The sequence below is a fragment of the Hemiscyllium ocellatum genome, chromosome 3, assembly GCF_020745735.1.
Source record: "Hemiscyllium ocellatum isolate sHemOce1 chromosome 3, sHemOce1.pat.X.cur, whole genome shotgun sequence".
NCBI lineage: Eukaryota > Metazoa > Chordata > Chondrichthyes > Orectolobiformes > Hemiscylliidae > Hemiscyllium > Hemiscyllium ocellatum.
In genome coordinates this window covers 80,728,346-80,748,502 of record NC_083403.1, presented here as the reverse complement: position 1 = coordinate 80,748,502, position 20,157 = coordinate 80,728,346, and the positions used below count along the sequence as shown (strand labels likewise).

The following is a 20,157-nucleotide window of genomic DNA, read 5'->3' as shown; positions in this document are numbered from 1 at the left end:
TAGTTTTCCATCTCCTGGTGAATCCATTTTAGAGGCTCTTTAACCTTAGACACCATTCACACATAACAGGATTAACGAGAGATGATACTTGTAAATACAGACACCTCTCCAATTCTTCTCAAAAACCTCTTCATCTGCTTATGTGACCTTTAACAACAGTACCACAGAATACAAGTTGTGTATTAAAACCAGACTAATAACATTCCTTGACCACAGCCAATCAAACTACGGTACAAAACTGGAAAACCCTTCAACAAGAGACCGGTGCAATTGCAATGTGAGAGATAGATTTAAGGTGAGAGGGGAAAGATTTAAAAGGCACCCAAGGGGCAATGTTTTCACACAGATGAAGGTGATGCATGGATGGAATAAAACTACCAGAGGAAGTGGTGGAGGCTGGTACAATTACAACATTTAAAAAGGCATCTGGAAGCATATATGAATAGGAAGGGTTTAGAGGGATGAGCCAAATGCTGACAAATGGGACTAAGATTAATTTAGGATGTCTGGACAGCATGGACAAGTTGGACCGAAGGGTCCATTTCCATGCAGTATATCTCTATGACTAATTCATTCTGTGGAAATTTCCTTGTTATAGCTGACAGACATGCAGAATGCTCTGCAAGAGTCCTCAACTCTGAGCTAGAGGCAGAGATGTGCAGAGGATTTCAACTCACTCAAGCTTATACAGCAAGTAATGGAGGAATGAATCCTGAAACCTGCTCCTACTCCTAGATAATTATTAAACTCACTCACCACTTCACCTCTCCCTTCCCTGACATGACTCCCAACACTATGGTCTTAAACCCAATCGTTCTACATCTAGTTCTGCCACAAATAAATTCTTTCACTCTTCGTGTTTCCCAGGTTGTCCAGGGAAATATGGTGGGGGGAGGGGAGGGGTGGGGGAAACTGTAGAACGGGAACAAAATCTACATGATTTTACATGGACTATTGAAAAAAATAGAAACATAAGAGGCAGAGAAAAATGGTCACATTTGTCCAGGCAATAGAAATGAAAATTCACCCCAACATCTTAAATTGAAAACTTTATGCTGCCTAATTATTACAATGCCTCAGTATTTTAAGTTACATTGCATGCTATGATTTATTCTGCACATATGAAATTATTTGCTTCACAGTTACTTCTGAGCTGGTTTGAAAGAAAATAAATCACTACCTGGTTCACTTAACACCTCATTGGAGTCTCCATCTTCTGCCTGATCGATCAACTCCTTCACAAAATTGGATGGGAACAGCCCAATTTTCTCGTTCAGGACTCCCCTCCACCAACCTTCCTCAACCTGTAGGAAATACAACCCATTAAAGTCTCAAAATGGAAGGACTACTAAATGTAAATAGCACAAAAGTCTGGAGGCACAGTTAATACATGATCATTTCACAATTCACAATTCAATGGTTTAATGCATTAGGCCACTAGATGGTGCAATTGACTGCATTTGAATTACTGGGCCAGCTATTTCAATGAGTAGATGTGAATTGCATGTCACAAATTCCATGTCATCCTGCTAAATTTGGCGCCACGGAAATTGTTTGGGAAATTGCTTTCATGTGCATCTGGAGTCATCAAAAAACATCAGAGATTGAGAGGTTTTTGATTCTCTTTAGCTTTACAGTTACTTAGAGGATGAAAAATCTACTCTTACTCCTAGCAGCTACAAAATTGAATGCCTGTGACTACCTAACATCTAACTACAATACCCAAAGCTGAACCCAACATCATCCTCCAAACTGCCACACCAGAGTTGGCATTTCTGACCAGATACAGCACAAACTAGAGACAATCTGACTACTTCCAAACCTGACCCAAATCTCTCAATCTACCCTGAGTATTTATCCACTGACCTTACTCCCTATGCTCTAACTTAGTTTCAGGCCGACCCAGTTGCTGCCAAGGTGCCTGCTACAGAATATAGCAACATGGGAACAGGAATAGGCCATTCAGCCCTTTGGGACTGTAACACCATTCAATGAGATTGTGGCTGATCTTTGGCCCACCTTACATTCCCTTTTACTTAAAAATGTATATGGTATCTCAAATGTAAAGTTAAAACTGACCTAGTATCCACTGCTATTTCTGAAAGAGGTTCAAAATCACCATATTTTGAGCAGAAGTGCTTCCAAACATCTCTCCTGAATTATCTGGCCCAAATGTTTTGAACAAGCTCCTTGATTCTAGAATTCCCAATCAGTGGGAATAGTTTAACTTTATCTACCTTGTTACTATCGTGAAGGCTTTGATCGGATCATCCCTTAATCTTCTAAAATATAGAGAAAACAGGACTGATTTGTATTACGTTCCTTATAACTTCGACATCTGGACTTCAACGGTTTTCTCATAAACCTATGTTGTACTCCCTCCTTCCTATGCTATGGTGCCCAGATCTGCTCACAGGACTCCAAGTGGGCTCTAATCAGGGTTTTGTTTGACAGCAGCATAACTTTGGCATCCTTTTAATCCAATCCTCTCAATCTAAAGGCCAGTATTCCGTTACTTAGAATCCCGGCAGTGTGGAAACAGGCCTTTTGGCTCAGCAAGTCCACACTGATCCTCTGAAGAGTAACCTACCCAGACCTACTCCCTTATTTCTCTACATTTCCGCTGACTAATGCGCCTAACACTACAGGTAATTTAGCATGGCCAATCCACCCAATCTGCACATCTTTGGACTGTGGGAGTAAACCGGAACACCCGGACGAAACCCACTCAGACACGGGGATAATGTGCAAACTCCACACAGTCAGTCGCCTGATGCTGAAATTGAACCAGGTCCCTGGTGCTGTGAGGCTGCAATGCTAACCACTGAGCCACCATGACACCCTTTTAGTTTTCTTGATTTTCTACACATTTGTGGCATTTTAAAGATTATGCACCTGAACCCACAAGCCTCTTTGGATACCACAGTATTTAACTTCACACCATCTAGAAAATATCCTGATCTATCCTTTTTTGGCCCAACATAGATTTCAGTGTAAGTGTGAGGTGATCTATCTGCTACTGTTTGTTTATTCACTTAGCATTACATTATAATGAGATAGTGATCTATCATCATCTACTCTACAATGGCTCTTAACGTTTGTGTCATCATCAAATTTGGAAAAATGACTTTCAATGCCATTATCCAACTCATTAATAAATAATGTGAATAATTAAGGCCTGAACACAAATCCTTGTGGGACACCACTGGTTACATCCTGCCAATTTGAGCATCAACACATTATCCCTACTTTGTCAAACTCAGCAATTTTCCAGCCGTGTCAGTAATTTGATATCTGCTCTACTTTAGTTGACTGCCTCTTATGTAGGACCTTATCAAATGTTTTCTGGAAATCCATTTCAACAACATTCATAGACATTCCCCGTCCATTACCTTAGTCACATCAATAAGGTTTCTCAGGCATGACATAACTGTCAAAAACCCATACCGTCTGTCCCAGACTAATTGAAAATCTGAGGTATTGACTTACACCATCCTTGATCATAGACTCCAACAAGTTTTCCATGTCAGATGTTTGGCTACCTGGTCCATAATTCCCTGGTTTTCCTCTTTTGCCCTTCTTAAAAAAAGAATGGAGTGATGTGTGCAATCGTCCCATCCAGAAGGATGACGCCTGTATCTAGGAACTGTCAAACAGGGCATCTATATGTGCTGCCCTACTTCCTTTAACATCCTTGGATGAAAACGGTCAGGTTATTGCTTATTATTGCTTAAGTCAATTTTACTCAGTCCCTGATCTGTTGTTAATTTCTTTGGGCTATCTAGCAAGCTATCCTCCTTTTCTACTGCAAATAGGAAGGCAAAGTAATCATTAACAGATCTTCCATTTCCCCACAGTCATCGATAGCATCCCCACTTTGTCTTTAATGAGCCAATACTATACTTGATGAACAGCTTCCCCTCTTTGTAACTATACAATTTCTTATTGATTTTGAAGTCCCTAACAAGCTTCTTGTCAAAATCCTTTTCAGTGGCTCTAATAACCTGCTATGTGACCTGTTGCTGGTCTTTGTATCTTTCCCATTCAGCAGGATCGGTGCTGTTTTTCGCAAACTTTTTCTTTTGGTTTTATGCAGTCCCTTATCTCTTTAGTTGTCCATGGATTCTTTTTTCATTCTCCACCCCCACCCCCCTATGAAGTGGAGCTTTACTCTCTCAGGGGCATAAACTGGTTTTGTATTATATGACATAGCACTAGGAGTAGGCCATTCAGTCCCTGCTCCACACATTCAATAGGATCGTAGCTGATCCGAAATTCCTTACAAACACTGTAATGCCCTTACCCTGTTATCTTTGATTCCCCTACTGATTAAGAATCAGTCAAGAATAACTGCTAACACAGCCAACAATGCCCATATCCCTTGAAAAAATACAAACTTCCCCTCCAATTACCCTACTGCAGCTTGCATTTACAATTTGTAAGTGGATGCAAGCAGCTCACCAGCTCCTATCAGTATTTATTTATTCACATTTAGATATTTAATCATCAGGCTGCATTTCTGTAACTCAGTTAACCAATACCACAAATTTAAATTACATTTAAGTGTTTTTTAAGCATCCTCCACTGTTCATCAGTTGTTTTACCCATGAGCAGTGGACAGTCTCCATCTCATGAAAGTAGGCCTTACCTAAATTTAAAATTCTAGGAGCTGATTCATTCTTTTCACTTTCAAATACGATGTTCAACTTGATCAGGTTATGATCGCTATCTGATCAAATGTTCATGCACAATTAAGTTCCTAATTAAAAATTGACTTATTGACTCACTACTAAATTCAATATTACTGGTCTCTGTTGCATCCAGGACACATTGCAGTAGGAAACTATCCTGGACACACTCTAGAATTTCACCAGCGTTAGTCTGCCTTTTCCAATCCATGTTAAAGTTAAAAATCCCCCTTTAAAACTACTCTACCTTTGCTCAGATATTTAATGCTGCAATGGTGTAACATGGCTTCTAAATGGTCTTCCCTGCTGTGGGAGAGGATTCCAAGACAGGTTTGGACCAGAAGGCCACAATCCAGGAAGCTCCGGTACAGGATTATCCAAACAAACAGTGGCTAATTTTTCAATCCAATCACAGATGGCGACAGGGTTTCAGAATTGGAATACCCGAGCCATTTATGGTTCAAATGCAACATAAAATGGTACAAATGCAGCATTTGCGGAGTTAATATCTCAGCAAATGCTCTTCATTAGAATCAGAAGTGATTACAGACGACAGTTGCAACGTGCCCAAAACAAATAACATGTTTTCATCCAATCCAAAGAGAAGACTGCTTTAATTTTCCTGCTGGCAACAGCCAATCAGAAGCTTCCACGTCATCAGTTATGACAGAAGAGAGATATCTAAAAGGTCAGCATTGAGCAACAACAACACAGAATCCACCTTGACTGAAGACAACTGTGGATCTGCTGTTCGTACAAACATGAAGCACACTTTTAAATCACAGCTGCTTCAATCGTGTATCACTCTTACCATCTAATTTCACTCTCCCTCTCCATGTTGAATTATGTTTCATGTGATACTTGCTGGTATCTCCCAGATTGTGAAAGACGCAAACAAAGCAAATACCTGCATTACATCCTCCTAATCATTAAAAGCTATTAAAAACGCTTCCCGAACCAAACAGAAAAGTTATTTGTACAACTATATCGTGACTACTTTGCCTCACAAGAGAAATCCCACAAAGTGAGCTATTTACAATTTGTTTTGCAGTATGAAGTTAATTCCTGCTGCAGGAATTCACCACTACACAATTGTGCACTGTGGCAATACTGTTCATTTAGCTTAGTTAATGCAATTGGCTGCTTTGTGATAATTGCTAAACATTTTAAGAATATTTTTATGCATTTTTTAAAACCACAAAGGAGGTTCATTCCAATTACCAACTCCCAGATATCGTAAAACATACATCCCAATAGGGCTAAATTTTATTTATTTTATCTGTAGACAATGAACTTCATGCAATCTACCCATTTCCACATCAAACTTATTTAACCATATCGAGGTATCCTCCACAGATAGCATTTTGGTCCAGCAGCGGAGAGAGACGAACATGTTCTGTGGATTGAGATTGTAATCTGTATAAGCACGCCAAGGTCACAAATCCTGCGACTCTTACTACACTAAATTTCCCACTACCATCCCCTCAACAAGGAACAACTCAGGGTTGGAACAAGAGATAATTGAGGGGGTAAGGTAGGTTAAGGCTACCTTACTTTGGGCCAACACTGCTGCTTTTTGCATCTTAAGAGTCCATGCTAGTAAAGCACTTAGCTGCTGCATCCACCACTTGGTATTTTCCTAAATCTGCTGTGTCCCAAGCATCTAGAGAACCAACTCGAAACCATTTGGATGTAAAGGCTAAGTTCTCCAGATGACTCAGGACTGTACTAACCAGTCTCTCAGGCACAGCTACTTTACTCTGCCTCCAAACTGCTTCAATTCAAACAGAAGTAAATGCATTTGTTTCACCTGACCTCTATAAAGAGGTGACTCATGCATTATGTACCACTGACATTTGAATGATATACAGTATTCCAGGCTATTGATACAGGCATGATGTGGAATCTTTAATATCATTTAAGGTCAGGATAGTGCAAGAAGTGAGGAGAACTTGTGGGTGCTTGTTTATTTACAGCCCTTTTCCACCTAGGCAGTTCAGATTGCAGGTTTTGGGGGTGCTTTTAAAAATATCTCGGTGAATTACTGCCATGCATCTTCTAGATGAAGGATCATAGATATGAGCTGGAATAATCATAGAATTCCTACAGTGTAGAAACAGCCCAACAAATCCACAATGACCCACCAAAAAGTAACCCACCCAGACTCATTCCCCTACTACTCTACGTTTCTCTTGACGAATGCACCTAACCTACACATCCCTGTACACCATGGGCAATTTAACAGTGTCGATTCACCTAATCTGCACAGAGAACTGAGGGAAGAAACATACGCAGACACTGGAAGAATGTGCAAACTCCACATAAACAAACAAACAGACAGACAGTCACCTGTGACTGGAATTGAACCCAGGTCCCTGGTGCTGTGAGGCAACAGCACTAACCACTGAGCCGCCCCAATGGTATAAGCTGCTACTGCACACATCTGTGGTAGAGGGAACAGATGTGATGTCAATCCAATGGGCTGCTTTGCTTTGGATGATGTCAACTATTGTCGTTGGAGCTGTACTCATGAAGGCAAGTGGGGAGTACATTCCTGACTGGTGCCTTGTAAAGGGTGGGCAGGTTTTGGGGAGTCAGGTGGTGAGCTGCTCACCACAATATTTCTATTCTCAGGGTTGACCTCGCTGAGTTTGCCACTGTCATTTCCAATGCTAGGCGGTTCATCCAGTTTCACTTGATATCCCTTGACATTCAATAGTGTTATCACCAATGAATCCTCGATAACAATATCCTTGGGATTACCATTGACCAGAAACTCAACTGGATTCAGCACATTTTTTTTTATTCATTCACAGGATGTGGGCATCACTAGCTTGCCAGCATTTCCTGCTCCTCACTAATTGCTGTCGAGGTGGTGGTGGTGAGCTGCCTTCTTGAACTCTATAGTCTACTTGCTGTAGCTTGATCCACACTGTTACCAGTGAGGGAATTCCAGAAATTTGACCCAGTATCAGTGAAGATACAGCAATATATTTCCAAGTCAGGATGGCAAGTGGCTCGGAGAGGTACTTAGAGGTGGTGGTGCTCCCATGTAAATGCTGCTCTTGTCTTCCTAGAAGGAAGTGGGAATGGGATTTGGAAGGTGCGGTCTGGGGATTTTGGTGAATTCCCATGGTGCATCTTGTACACACTGCTACTACTGAGAGTTGATGGTGGGGGACGTGGTAACTTGTGGATGTGGTGCCAATCAAGCAGGGTGATTTGTTCTGGATGGTGTCGAGCTTCGAGTATTGATAGAGCTGCACCCCTACAGCCAAGTGGAGATTATTCCATCCATTCATGACTTGTACCTCGTAGATGGTGGACAGGACATTAATTATTCACTGCAATATTCCTAGTCTCTAACCTGCTCTTGTAGTCACTGTTTTTATTGACACAAGGTCACTGAGGAGACAACTGAAGAGAGTTGGGTCTATATCATAACTCTCAGGAGGTCCGACAGGACTATCAAAGAAACACCTTGTTTTCAGTAATATTGATAAAGGCACAAACATCGCCTTGTGTCATCAATCTTTCAAGGGGGAGGGGTGACAGGCAGCTGAGGCAAGAAGCAGGAAAAAGAAATGGAAAAAGTTATCCAAATCCATAAAGTACTGACAAAAAAGCATAATGCTGAGGAACACTAGTTTTGCTGTAAGAACTTCAACCATGTAACACTTCATTCCACAGCAGAAATCCCTTTTTTATGTTCAATATACATTGAAATATTCAAGCTTTCATTAAGTTCCCGTATCTTGTGGATTAGGTTAGTTGTCCTTAGGACTACTGCAATGTTGCACTAGCCAGCCATAAAAATAGAAATCTTTTCAATCCTTCTCCAAAATGAACAGATGTGTAACTAATGATACAAGCAACATGGGAAAAAAGATAACTTCCTGTTATTGTAGTTAGATAGATCCTGTGCTATTGCTCAATTAACATGAAAACCAGTGCGTGCTTTTTAAAAAGATATTTTCTAATCCGCCTGTTCGTAGATGTTATTACATACCACTGAAGGTGGTGAGACTTGAACTCAGGTCTCCTAGCCCAGAGGTAGGAATGTTACCATTGTGCCACAGGAATTCATAATGCTTTCTGTTCTATTGAAGCCTATGCAGAGAAAATACCATGCATTCACCAAGACATGAGCTGGAATTGGAATTTTTGCAACCAGTTTGGCAACTTCATGACGACAATTTTAAAACAGTTGTAATTGAATTAACTCAAGAGTGGAGGTCATCTTCAAGCAAGAAAATTTAAACAGAAGCTTTTCATTTTCCAAACAAACGTGTGTGCATGAGGTGGTAGGCAAACAAAACTACACAACTTTTGACAAAAGTTTATACATCTCCCTTCCATTGCGTATTCAATCACAAAACAATTTTACATGGAAAATTTTTGACCACTGTTACCTACAGAAGAAAAGATTTCAATTGACAAAAAAAACCTTACCTCTTCAATTATTTCAATAAGATCTCCGGTCTTGATTTCCAATTCATCCTCATTTTGAGGGATATAATCAAATAGTGTTTCGCATTGCCTCTTCTTCAACCTTCCTGTTGGGATTGACATCACAGAAATTGCCTTTAGTGGTATGAACTGGAATTGATTTTACAAGAAGCTATGTTTCAACTATAACCTTACAAATGACAATTTTAATCTAAAATTTGCAGAAAATTTGGTTTGCAAATTAAGTAGCTTTCCCGGGAAGCTCCTCACTTCTCACCCTCCCACTCTCTGCTGCATCAAGTTTCTGAAATAGCACCAAACCACCTAATTATAGTGCAAGAGTACAACACAAATTGCTGCACTTGTCAATTTCAGAATGCATTTGGAAAAAGCTGAAGTCTATGTTTACCAACAGTTAAAGTTCCAGATGCCAATGTCACCATTGGAAACTACGTTTTTAAAACCATGACTGACCTTTGCTCAAAGTATAGCAGTTTGTATTATCTGCTGAGTAATTCTCAAATTCTACAATATTCCCCTTTCAGAAAAATCCTCTGAAACTCCCTTTGTCGAAAACAATTTCTACTTTGAAGGCAACTCAACACATAACAGTGACAGTTAAAATAAAAGTACTAAAAGTCCCAGGTTTTTGACTCACTGATAATAGGGGAATGGTGATAAGGAGGGAAATTTGCAGTTAAAGGTATTTCCATGCATTCATAACCTCTTGTCCTATTAGGTGGTTGCGGTCATGGATTCAAAAGGTGCTGTTACGTAGGGTCGGAAAAACGGTGCAGCCGATCTTATAAATCCAATGCTTCCTACACCAACGTGGAAAGCTGAAGTGGATGAATGTTTAAGGCGGTAGACGGAGCTAATGGAGCAGGCCGTCTTGGATAGCATTTTGGAACTGTACCCATCCAGGTAAGTGGAGGGTATTTCATTACACTCCTGATGAGCCTATATAGATGATGGACAGGCTACAGTGATTCAAGAGGTGAGCTATTCACTGCAGAATTCCCAGCCCTGGCCTGCTCCAGCACTTCCAGTATTCATATGGTTGGTCCAGTTCAGATTCATGTCAAAGATAACCCCCCTGCAATATTCATGGCAGTGGCTAAAGTAGTGATATCACAGTTAAAAAAGTCATGGGGAGATGACAGCTAGGATGGGCAATAAATGCTGGCCAGCAGGTAATGCCCACATCCCATGAGTGATTTAAACAAAGCACTGACAAAAAACAGTGGGTAATGATATATAAGTTTAATCTTTTTCTGTGCTATACAGATGACAGTTAGTTAACACTTACTGTTGTTACCATTCGATTCAGCACCCCCACGGTAAGGAAGAGAACTTTCGCTTGAGCGTCCATACTTGACTACCAGGTGAACATGTTGGTAAAACAGAGTATAGAAGATAGGAGAAGGGTTAAGCCAACCAAGTCCTTAAGCCAGCTCCATTGTTTAATATGATTATAGCTTATCAAAGCTGAATACACTAGTCACACCCTCCATCTCCTCTTCTCTGCCAGCCTCCATCAGTTCCTCTTGCAGCTCATTCCATACACGCACCACCCTCTGCATGAAAAAGTTGCCCGAGATCCATTGTAAATCTTTTCTCTCTCACCTTAAACCTCTAGTTTTAAGCTCCCCTACCCTGGGAAGACTACCTCGGCTATCCATACCAGTCTTGAATTTTTAAACTTCGGTAAGGTTTATATAATCTCAGCCTCCGGCACTCCAGGGGAAATAGTCCATCTCTATTCAGCCCATCCCAATAGCCCAAAGCCTCCAATCCTGGCAACATCCTTGTAAATCTTCCCTAAACCCTTTCAAGTTTCACAACATATTTCTGATAGCAGGGAGAATCTCCCTCTCCAGAATTGTACACAGTATTCCCAAAGTGGCCTAACCAATGTCCTGTACAGCCACAACATGATCTCCCAACTCCTATACTGACCAATAAAGGCAAGTGTACCAAAGCCTGCTTCAATACTCTGTCTACCTGTGACTCCATCTTCAAGGAGCTATGGACCTGCAGTCCAAGGTCTCTCTATTCAACAACACTCCCAGAATCCTACTATTAAGTGTATAAGTCCTGCTAAGATTTGCCTTTCCAAAATGCAGCACCTCACATTGACCTAAATTAATCTCCATTTGCCCCTCCCTGTCCCATTCACCCAACTAATCAAGCTCTCCTTGTACTTGCTGATATCCTCCTTCGCTGCCCATTATACAACCTGTTTTGCAGATAATACCAAAACAGGTTGTATAGTGGACAGCGAAGGAGGATATTTGCAGATAACACCAAATACACTCACCATTCCTCCTATATTCACATCCAAATTGCCTATATAAATGACAAAAAGCTGTGAACCCAGCACAGATCCTTGCGGCACACTGCTGGTCACAGGCCTCAAGTGCAAAGAAACAACCTCCACCACCACCTTCTGTCTCCAACTTTCAATCCAATTGTGTCTCCAAATTGCCAAAACTTGGCCACATTTCATATCCAAATTTTCGTTCAATTTGGATCTGCTATTGTTTGCACTCAGTACTTGAGCTGTGCTCAGAATCCCAGGGAAGAAAGCATTCCCATGTCGTATACTCACACAAATTGTCTTTGTAATGCAGCCCTGGTATTTCACTTGTAAAACTTCACACTATCAAGTTAAATAATTTTTAAAGACATGTTTTGATGACTTATTGTTAGGTGAGTGCCATTGTTGGAATCAGCATTTATTGCTGATTGCTAATTGCCTCAGCTGCCAATCCTTATCCCTGTAATGTGTGGTGTCAGTTCTTTATAATACTGGGAAGTAGGGAGTTTGTTGTAAAACAACAGTTTTTCAAAATAAATTTGGGGAGATGGACATCTCCAGTCAGGCCATCATTTATTGCCCATCCCAAAATTCCTTAAGGGCAGGTAAGAGTCATTCACATTGCTGCCGGTCTGGAGTTACATGTAGGCTAGACTGGGTAAAGATTGCAGTTTTTCTTCTCTAAAGGACCTTACTGAACCAGATGGGATTTTTGTTTAAAAGGACAATCATAGCTGATTACATGATCACCATTAGACCAGATGTTTATTCCAGATTTTAACTAGATTCAGATTTCACTCCCTGCCATTGTGGCATTTGAACCTCTCTACAGAACGTTGCAGACTTACAGCTTTTTATAGCCCATCATGTCCACATCAGTCAATAAAGTTCTGACTACACAACGTCCATTTTCCACCTCTTGGCCCAAAGGCCCTGAAGCTATGGCAATACACATCCACACCTAAGTACTTGTTAATTGGCATGAGAATTACTGACTCAACCACTCTTCCAATGAGTTTTGGACTTCCATCCATTCTGGGTGATTCAAGTTGGTATTGTCACATGTACTGAAATGGAGTGAAACACACTGTTTTTCATGCTGTTCAAGTAGATCATACCATACACAAATACATTAGGCGACTAGAACAAAATGCAGAACAGTGCTCCAGCTACAGAAAAGGTGAAGAGAGAAATCAACTTCAATATTTGAGGGGTCTATTCAAAAGTTTGATAAGTGGGGAAAGAGCTATTCTTGAATCTGTTAGCATGTCTTTCCAAACGTTTGTATCTTCTATGTGATGGAAGAGAGTATGACTGGGGTGGCAGGGGCCTCAGGATATTGGCTGCTTTCCCAAGGCAGCAGGGAGTGCAGATGGCAGCAATAGAAGGAAAGCTGGTTTGCGGGATGGACTGCGCTGTGATCATGACTCTCCAATTTCTTATGGTTAAGGCAGATTAGTTGTCATACCGCATTCTGATGCATTTGGATTGGATGCTTTCAGTATAAAGTTTGGTAATGTCTTTCCTTAGCCTTCTAAGGAAATAGAGGCATTGTTTTGCTTTTTTAATCAGAGCATCAACGTGGGTGGACCAGGACAGATTGTTGGTGATCATCACTCCCAGGAATTTGACACACTTTCATTTCCCCCTCAGCACCATTGATGCAGATCAGGGTGTGTTCACCACTCAGCTTCCTTATGTCGATGACAACCTCCTCCTGCATTTTGTTGATGTGATTGGAGAGATTGTTATGTTCACACCATGCCTCCAAGCACCCAATGACTCTGTCTTACCATTATTTGAGATCTGACCCATCACAGTGCATTGCCAGCAAACTTGAAAATACTTCTCCTGAACTCTGTTTGAAATCTTTTGCCTCTGGTCTTAAATCCTGTGGTTTTTCACCCTTACATGGGAACAGGACTGGTCCATTCAGCCCCTCAAGCCTGTTCCACCAATCGATGAGATCCTAATTTCATATACCTACCATTGGCCTAATGTGTCTTAATACATTGTTTTGACAAAAATGTATCCAGCTCAGAATTAAAATTTACAAATTGAGAGCTCCAAACTTCTACCATTCTCTGTATGCAGAACTGCTCCCTAACCTCTCTCCTGTAGGAGTAAGCAAAAACTCCCATCATCTAAGTCACTGGATAAGGTCCTGGACTTTTCCAAAATCTACAATACTGATGTTTTGAAGGTGTAAGTTTGTAAGAGAGGGGAAGCTAGCAAGGACTGACCAAAAGCACATAGAGTACCAAACAAGGTTTTAAAAAAAACACTTGCTTGAATCAAATAGCTCGAGTTGAGTTGCCATGGAACAAAAAACAAATTCAGATTTGGCCAATTTTAATTATGCACCAGGTACTAAAATCTAACAGAATTTGAATATAGTGTTTTTATAACATTAAACCAATGAAAGGATCTCATGATTTAGGGTACAAAGCCAGACAGACATTTTGAACAGTTAGGGGGAGAACTGCCAAGAAAACCAAGTATAAACTGCTGGAGAAAAGCTCTCTGAAAGGTACCTGTTTATAAGCAAAAGTTGTGCAACAGAAGAGGAGATGGCGGAGGAAAACCTACCAAGGAAATCCTGCAAAGCTGACTGGCTTTTAAATGTAATTTTATTTTTTAATTCTTCATCAGGTTTTTTTTGACACATTGGACTAGTATTGTAGAGTGGGATGCAAAAGATAGGTTTAAGAGAAAGGAGTTATAAATAGCAGTTTTAATGTTATCTGTTAGTCTAAAAGAATAAAATTGTTCATTTTTACTTTAAATAGTGAAATCTGGGATAATTCTTTGCCTCTTGAAATTTAACAGATTACAGTGTGAGGTGAGCTTCTCTGTGTGTCAGCTTTAAAGTAGCAAAGGGGCTTATCCAGTGTCGGAACATTGGGCAAAACCCTGACTGATGAGGCTGCAGCAAATAAGACAGTAGAGCCAGGAGAAATGAAATTTCTGTCTGGAACTATTGTTTAGCCTGGAATTCCATTCTATACCTCCTCTCCAAAAGAATAATCAACGGACACTAACAAAGCTCAAGCCCAAGACAGTTTTTACACCTTGGGCTACCCAGCACAGACGATATGGGGCCTACAGACATACCGGACATTCAACTTCAATCAAAATCCATTCACATTTACTCTTAATGATCGGGAAACCAATCTATATCAAAAGAAACACCAGATACACAATGGACAACACAGATTTGAGGGGAGGTAACAGGGTACAGTCGGTAAAACTGGCAGCCCAATCCTACCTGGGACAGTACCTTTCTTTTCCCTCCAACAAGCTTCTGCACAAACTGCCTTCGCACAGGCTTTCACCCCAGCAGCTTCAGAACCAAGAACCACAGAGGTCAAACAAAGAAGCTAATTGGGAAAACCAAACCAAGAGCATTATCGAAACAATGGACATTCCGAGAGGGAGAAGCCAACCAAATGTTGTCCAAACAACCGCTCCCAATCACCTGCCTGTTCCGAATGAAGAGAATCAATGGCTAGAACCTCAACAATCGGGCACACTTTGAAACTGCTTTCCTCAGTGGTGAACTCAAACTCCTAAAGGTCCCAAAGCTCCAAGCTAGCTCGCGGGGAGGCGGATGGTAACAGTGCATTGGGGCCTCAAAGGGTCGGAAGCCTGACTAAAGATCCTGTCATTAAAGCTGCTGTTTTTAGGTTCTAATGGTGTTTGATTCAGATAATAGTGTATTTAATAGTATTACTGTCCTCTGTGTGGCTGACTGGGTCAATTTCCCTGTCTATTGCATTTAACTGGATCTCTTGTATTATACTTAGCTTCAGTATTTAATTTATATTCTTTTGCCCCGAAGTACCTGTCTACTGCCTTCCTCATTTCTCATTCCCTAGAAAAAGTCCAATATCTAGAAACAAGGATCGGAGGGATTTTCCAACCACTTTAAAATCAGAAAATAACTGATTGCAAACCAGAACCCTACAATACTGAACTGTTCGACATTAATTTTAATTCTCAGACCAGCCTCCCCAGTTCTACAGTCTCAAACTATTTGAGACTAGTTTATCTTTATCTACCCTGTCTTTTGCTGTTGCTATCTTGAAAACCTGGATGAGTCATCCCTCAGCTTTCTAAATTCTACACAAAGCAGGCCTATATAATCTCGCCTCATAACGTAACCTCTGAAGTAAAGGTATTATTCTGATAAAGTTACATCGTATACCCTTCAAAGTTAGTATATTGCTCCTAAGGTGTGGTGCCCAAATCTTCTCACTGTTTTAGGTGCATCTAACTAGGGTTTTGTTTAACTTCACGTAACATTTGTGTTCTTATACTCCAGCCCCAAAATCTACTATTGGAACAAGCTCTTTCCAATCCACCCTATCTATTTCTCTTATAATAGTACAACCCCTCTGGGGTTCCCTCTCGATCTTCACTGCTCCAAGAAAGACAATCCCAGTCTTTCTACTTAAACCTCAATCTCAGATTCTCCAGCCCAGGCAGCATCCTGATGAATCTCCTTTGCACCCTTGTCAACACTTATGGTTAGTTCCACCAAAACTTCAAATCAAGTTTCTCAAGTACAACTTTCCCTTAAATTCATGCTGACTACCCCTGGTAAATCCATGTATCTCTGAGCACAGATATATTCCGCCTCTCAGAATTCTAATAGCTTTCCCACCACTATGGTTAGATTGACTGACCTGTAATTACCTACTTTTTTAAAAACTTATCAGGATAGTGTTAGCAGTCCTCCACTCCTCTATAACCTCACCTGTGGCCAGAGAGGGGATTGGAAAATTATCGCCAAGTCCTCCCCCCAAGCCCTCCCTTGTCTCAGTTAAGTCTCTTATACATCTCAAATGGGCCTGTAGATTTATCCACCTTAACGGCTGCTAAACACATTAGTACCTCCTGCCTCTATGTAAATTTCTTCTAATATTTTAGAGTTCTCCAGCCTGATATCTATACCTGTAGTGTCCTTATCCATTGTGAAGGCCAATGCATCGAGAACTGTGCTGACATCTCCTGAAGAAAAAAAAAGGATGGACAAAGAGCTTTCTTGTCACTTATGTGGAGGGAGACACAATGAAAAAAAGTATTGCATCGCCATTGAGGTACAAAAGAATAAAGAGTACTTAAATAGACTTCACGTTCAATGTCTAGGGTCCCAGACATAGCTCCAGGACTTGTGCAAGTTCCCTGCTCTTGACCTACCACTCTGTCATTGCTGCAGCCAAAATCCTGCAGTCAATTCCAGGAGTCCATACAGTGGGCCAAAGAAGCCACAAGTTCCCACTCCAGTCACCACCACACTGTTCCCAGCCTCCCCCTAACATCAGGGGCAAGAATAGAAAAAGACAAAAAGGAGAGAAGAAAAGAAAAGAATGTGGCCTACCTGGAACAGAAAGGCTTACAGTCCCCATGCCGCCATCTTGAATCTATCTCTAATCATTTTTAATAGGTTCTGTTCTTCCACAATTATTCTCTAGTTCTTTATATATGTAAAAACACCTTTGAGTTTTCCTTTATTCTACCCACCTCTTAACTCTTCACTTTCATTTTTGAATTTTTAAAAATTTCATACGTTTCTAGGAGACTCAATCTCTCCTCATATCAGCCTTGCCATCCCAGGAATCAATTTGGTAAACCTTCAGTGTACATGCTCTATTCCAACAGCGTCCTTCCTCAGATAAAGGAGACCAAAACTGCACATGCGATTCCAGATGTGGTCTCACCAATGCTTTTCTAACTGCAGCAAGCCATCCTTCTTTCCCTAATTGAATCCTCCCACTATGAAGGCCAACATATACTTTATCTTCTTTACTGCCTACATGCAGACTTACTTTCAGCCAATTGTGCTAAGGACATTCTGCTCTCGTTGAACATTTGTCTCTTTCAATTTTCATTCATCTAAGTAATAATCGGCCTTCCTATTTTTGCTACCGAAGTGATACCCTCAAACTTACCTACATTATTCTGTAGTTACCTTGGATTTGCCCACTTAGCCTGCCTAAATCATATGCTAACATTTCTGTATCCTCCTCACAGCTCCCTGTTCCAACTAGCTTTGCGTCATCTGTAAATTTTGACATATTACGTTGAATTCCCTCATCTAAATCATTAACAAATTGCGAATAGCTAGGCAAATAAAAACAGAAATTGCTGGATAAGCTCAGCAGGTCTAGCAGTGTCTGTGAAGAGAAATCAGAATTTACATTTCAGGTCCAGTGATCCTTCCTCAGGACTGATGGTAGCTCGGAAAATGTTGGTTTATATGCAAAAGCTTGGTGTGGGGTTGGGGTAAAAAGTAAACAACAGGTGGAGATAGACCCCCAAAGAGATTATTTGATTAGATCAGATACCCTACAGTGTGGAAACAGACCGTTTGGCCCAATAAATTCACACCGACCCTCCAAAGAGTAACCCAACCAGACCCATTTCCCTCTAATGCATGTCTTTGAACTGTGGGGAAAAAACCGGAGCACCCAAAGGAAACCCACGCTGACATGGGGTGACTGTCCAAACTCCACATAGACAGACAGTCACCCGAGGCTGGAATCAAACCCAGGTCCCTGGCACTGTGAGGCAGCAGTGCTAACCACTGAGCCACCGTGCCACTCCAAGAGAGAAGAACAGTTACACAGACAAGCAAACTAACTAGAAGGATGAAAGCTATTAATGGGGGTTGTTAGTGGCTAACAATGGGTAGTGTGTAATAGTAGATTACATGATAACAAGGTCCGGCATGTGGGGGTTGAGTTAAGGACATGACAGAGCTTAAGCCCTACAGTTGTTGAACTTTATATGGAGTCCAGAAGGCTGCAGAGTTCCCAAGCAGAAAATTAGGTGCTTGTCTTCCAGCTTGTGCTAAGCTTTGACTGAGGACTGCAGCAAGACTGAGCCTTAAATGTTGGCCAGGGAACAGGGTGACATGTTCAAGCAGTAGGCAACTGAACATTTAGGGTCTTCTTTGCAGGCAGAATGCAGGCATTCTAAGTGGTCACTCACTGCATGCTTAGTTTCCCCAATGTAGAGGGGACAATACTGAGCAGCGAGTGCACTAATGAGATTGTGTCAAGTGCAGGTAAAGCATTGCTTCACGAGAAGATGTGTTTGGGCTCTTGGATACTGAGGAGCGAGGAACTAAACAGACAGGTGCTACGCCTTTTGCGGTTGCAGAGAAAGGTGCTGTGGCAGGGTGTTGGGAATAAAGGAGAACAACAGGGTGTCCCGGAGGGAATGCTTTCCATTGAAGGTGAGGGGAATGTGCGCATGGTGATGGCAGCATCTCATTGGAAGTAGTAGAAATGGCAGCTAAGGATCCTATGGGTTTAGACACTGGTGGGATGGTAAGTCAGGACAAGGGGAACCCTTTCACCACTGCAGGAGACAAGAGAGGTGGTGAGGGCTGAAGTGCAGGAGTATGAATAGGTAGGGTCCTAATACCAATCCCTGCATGTCCCATATGTTCCCTTTATTAAATATCTCATTTCGTTTCAATTACATTTTTAGCAGTTAAGAAGTCCACCTTATCTACTGGCCAAAAATAATTTGGGAATTTGAGTCAAGATTGTTCTTAACTAAAATAACTGGAAAACATCTGCAAAAACTACAATTATTATATACTAAGTTGGACAATCTCAGGGTAATAAAACAAAGAAAGCTGTCACATTCATGTCAGCTCTTGACATGATATCTAATTTTCTCACTACCTTGCCCACAGCCTTAAAATCTTTCCATCTCAAGTATCTCTCCAATCAGCTTTCTGAACATTATAATGGAACTTTCTTCCATTATCTTGGGCAATTCATTGCACATCAGAATATACTATACAAAGGTCTTCATGTCACCTTGAATTTTCTTTCAACATTTCTGTCCCTGAAACTGTTCAACCTTATTTACTCGTGATTCTTTTCATAATTTTGAATACTTCACTCTAAGCCTCTTCCTTTGGTCTTCTCTACACAAAAGAGCAAAAATCCCCATTTCTTTGAGCTCTCCACTTTAAGCTTTTCACTATTGGCATTGCTCTATTAAATCTCTGCACCCTCACCAAGACCCTGAAATACTTTCGAAAGCATGATGCCAAGAAATTGGTCACAATATTCCAGTGCCAATCAACTGTATACACATAACCCCACAATTTTATTGTGTTTTCACAATGTCTCTCCATACTCTTCTTACTGAAATGTATCATTTCCCAGTTCCTCACATTAAACTTTATGCGTCACATGTTGGCCTATTTCATGAGTTTGCCAATTCTTCCTCTGGTGTTTTGTTAGAGTATTATTAAATCTGGCTTAGCTTCGAATACAACTTGCTCCAATCACAAACAAGAATCTTAACATTTGAACCTAATTACACAGTTATGAGGAGCGAGCTGGCCTCAGGTAGCTTTGAGCAAGAGTCTAACAAGGCATGGAGATAAAATAAACAGAACCAATTGAAGCAGCTTTTTAAGGTTAGCGGAATGTTTTAAAAAACCAGATCAAGGAACTCATCACACTGGGAAGCTAGATGACAGATAATGTCTGGGAAGGGCAGAGATGTTATAATAAGATAGACAAGCTATCTGAGTAGGCAACATAATGGCAGACGGGTCATTACGTGGCAGAGTGGAATTTTTCATTGTACAAGAATGGAAAAGTAGATTTTTTTAAATAAAGGCATGCAACCTGTAACTGTCGAGAGAGATTTGAGTATGCTTATAAA

The 20,157-nt window shown here is 40.9% G+C and overlaps 1 protein-coding gene across 1 annotated transcript in view; it reads right to left on the bottom strand.

Moving 5' to 3' along the window:
* The window catches only part of cd2ap (CD2-associated protein), a 243,817-nt gene that overhangs the window by 83,497 nt on the left and 140,163 nt on the right, over positions 1-20,157 (bottom strand). The window contains exons 4-6 of the mRNA XM_060851280.1: positions 10,447-10,515; positions 9,141-9,244; positions 1,181-1,304 (exon numbers count right to left, since the gene is read on the bottom strand). Of these exons, the coding sequence (XP_060707263.1) occupies positions 1,181-1,304; positions 9,141-9,244; positions 10,447-10,515 (297 nt within the window). The remainder of the gene's footprint in view (positions 1-1,180; positions 1,305-9,140; positions 9,245-10,446; positions 10,516-20,157) is intronic.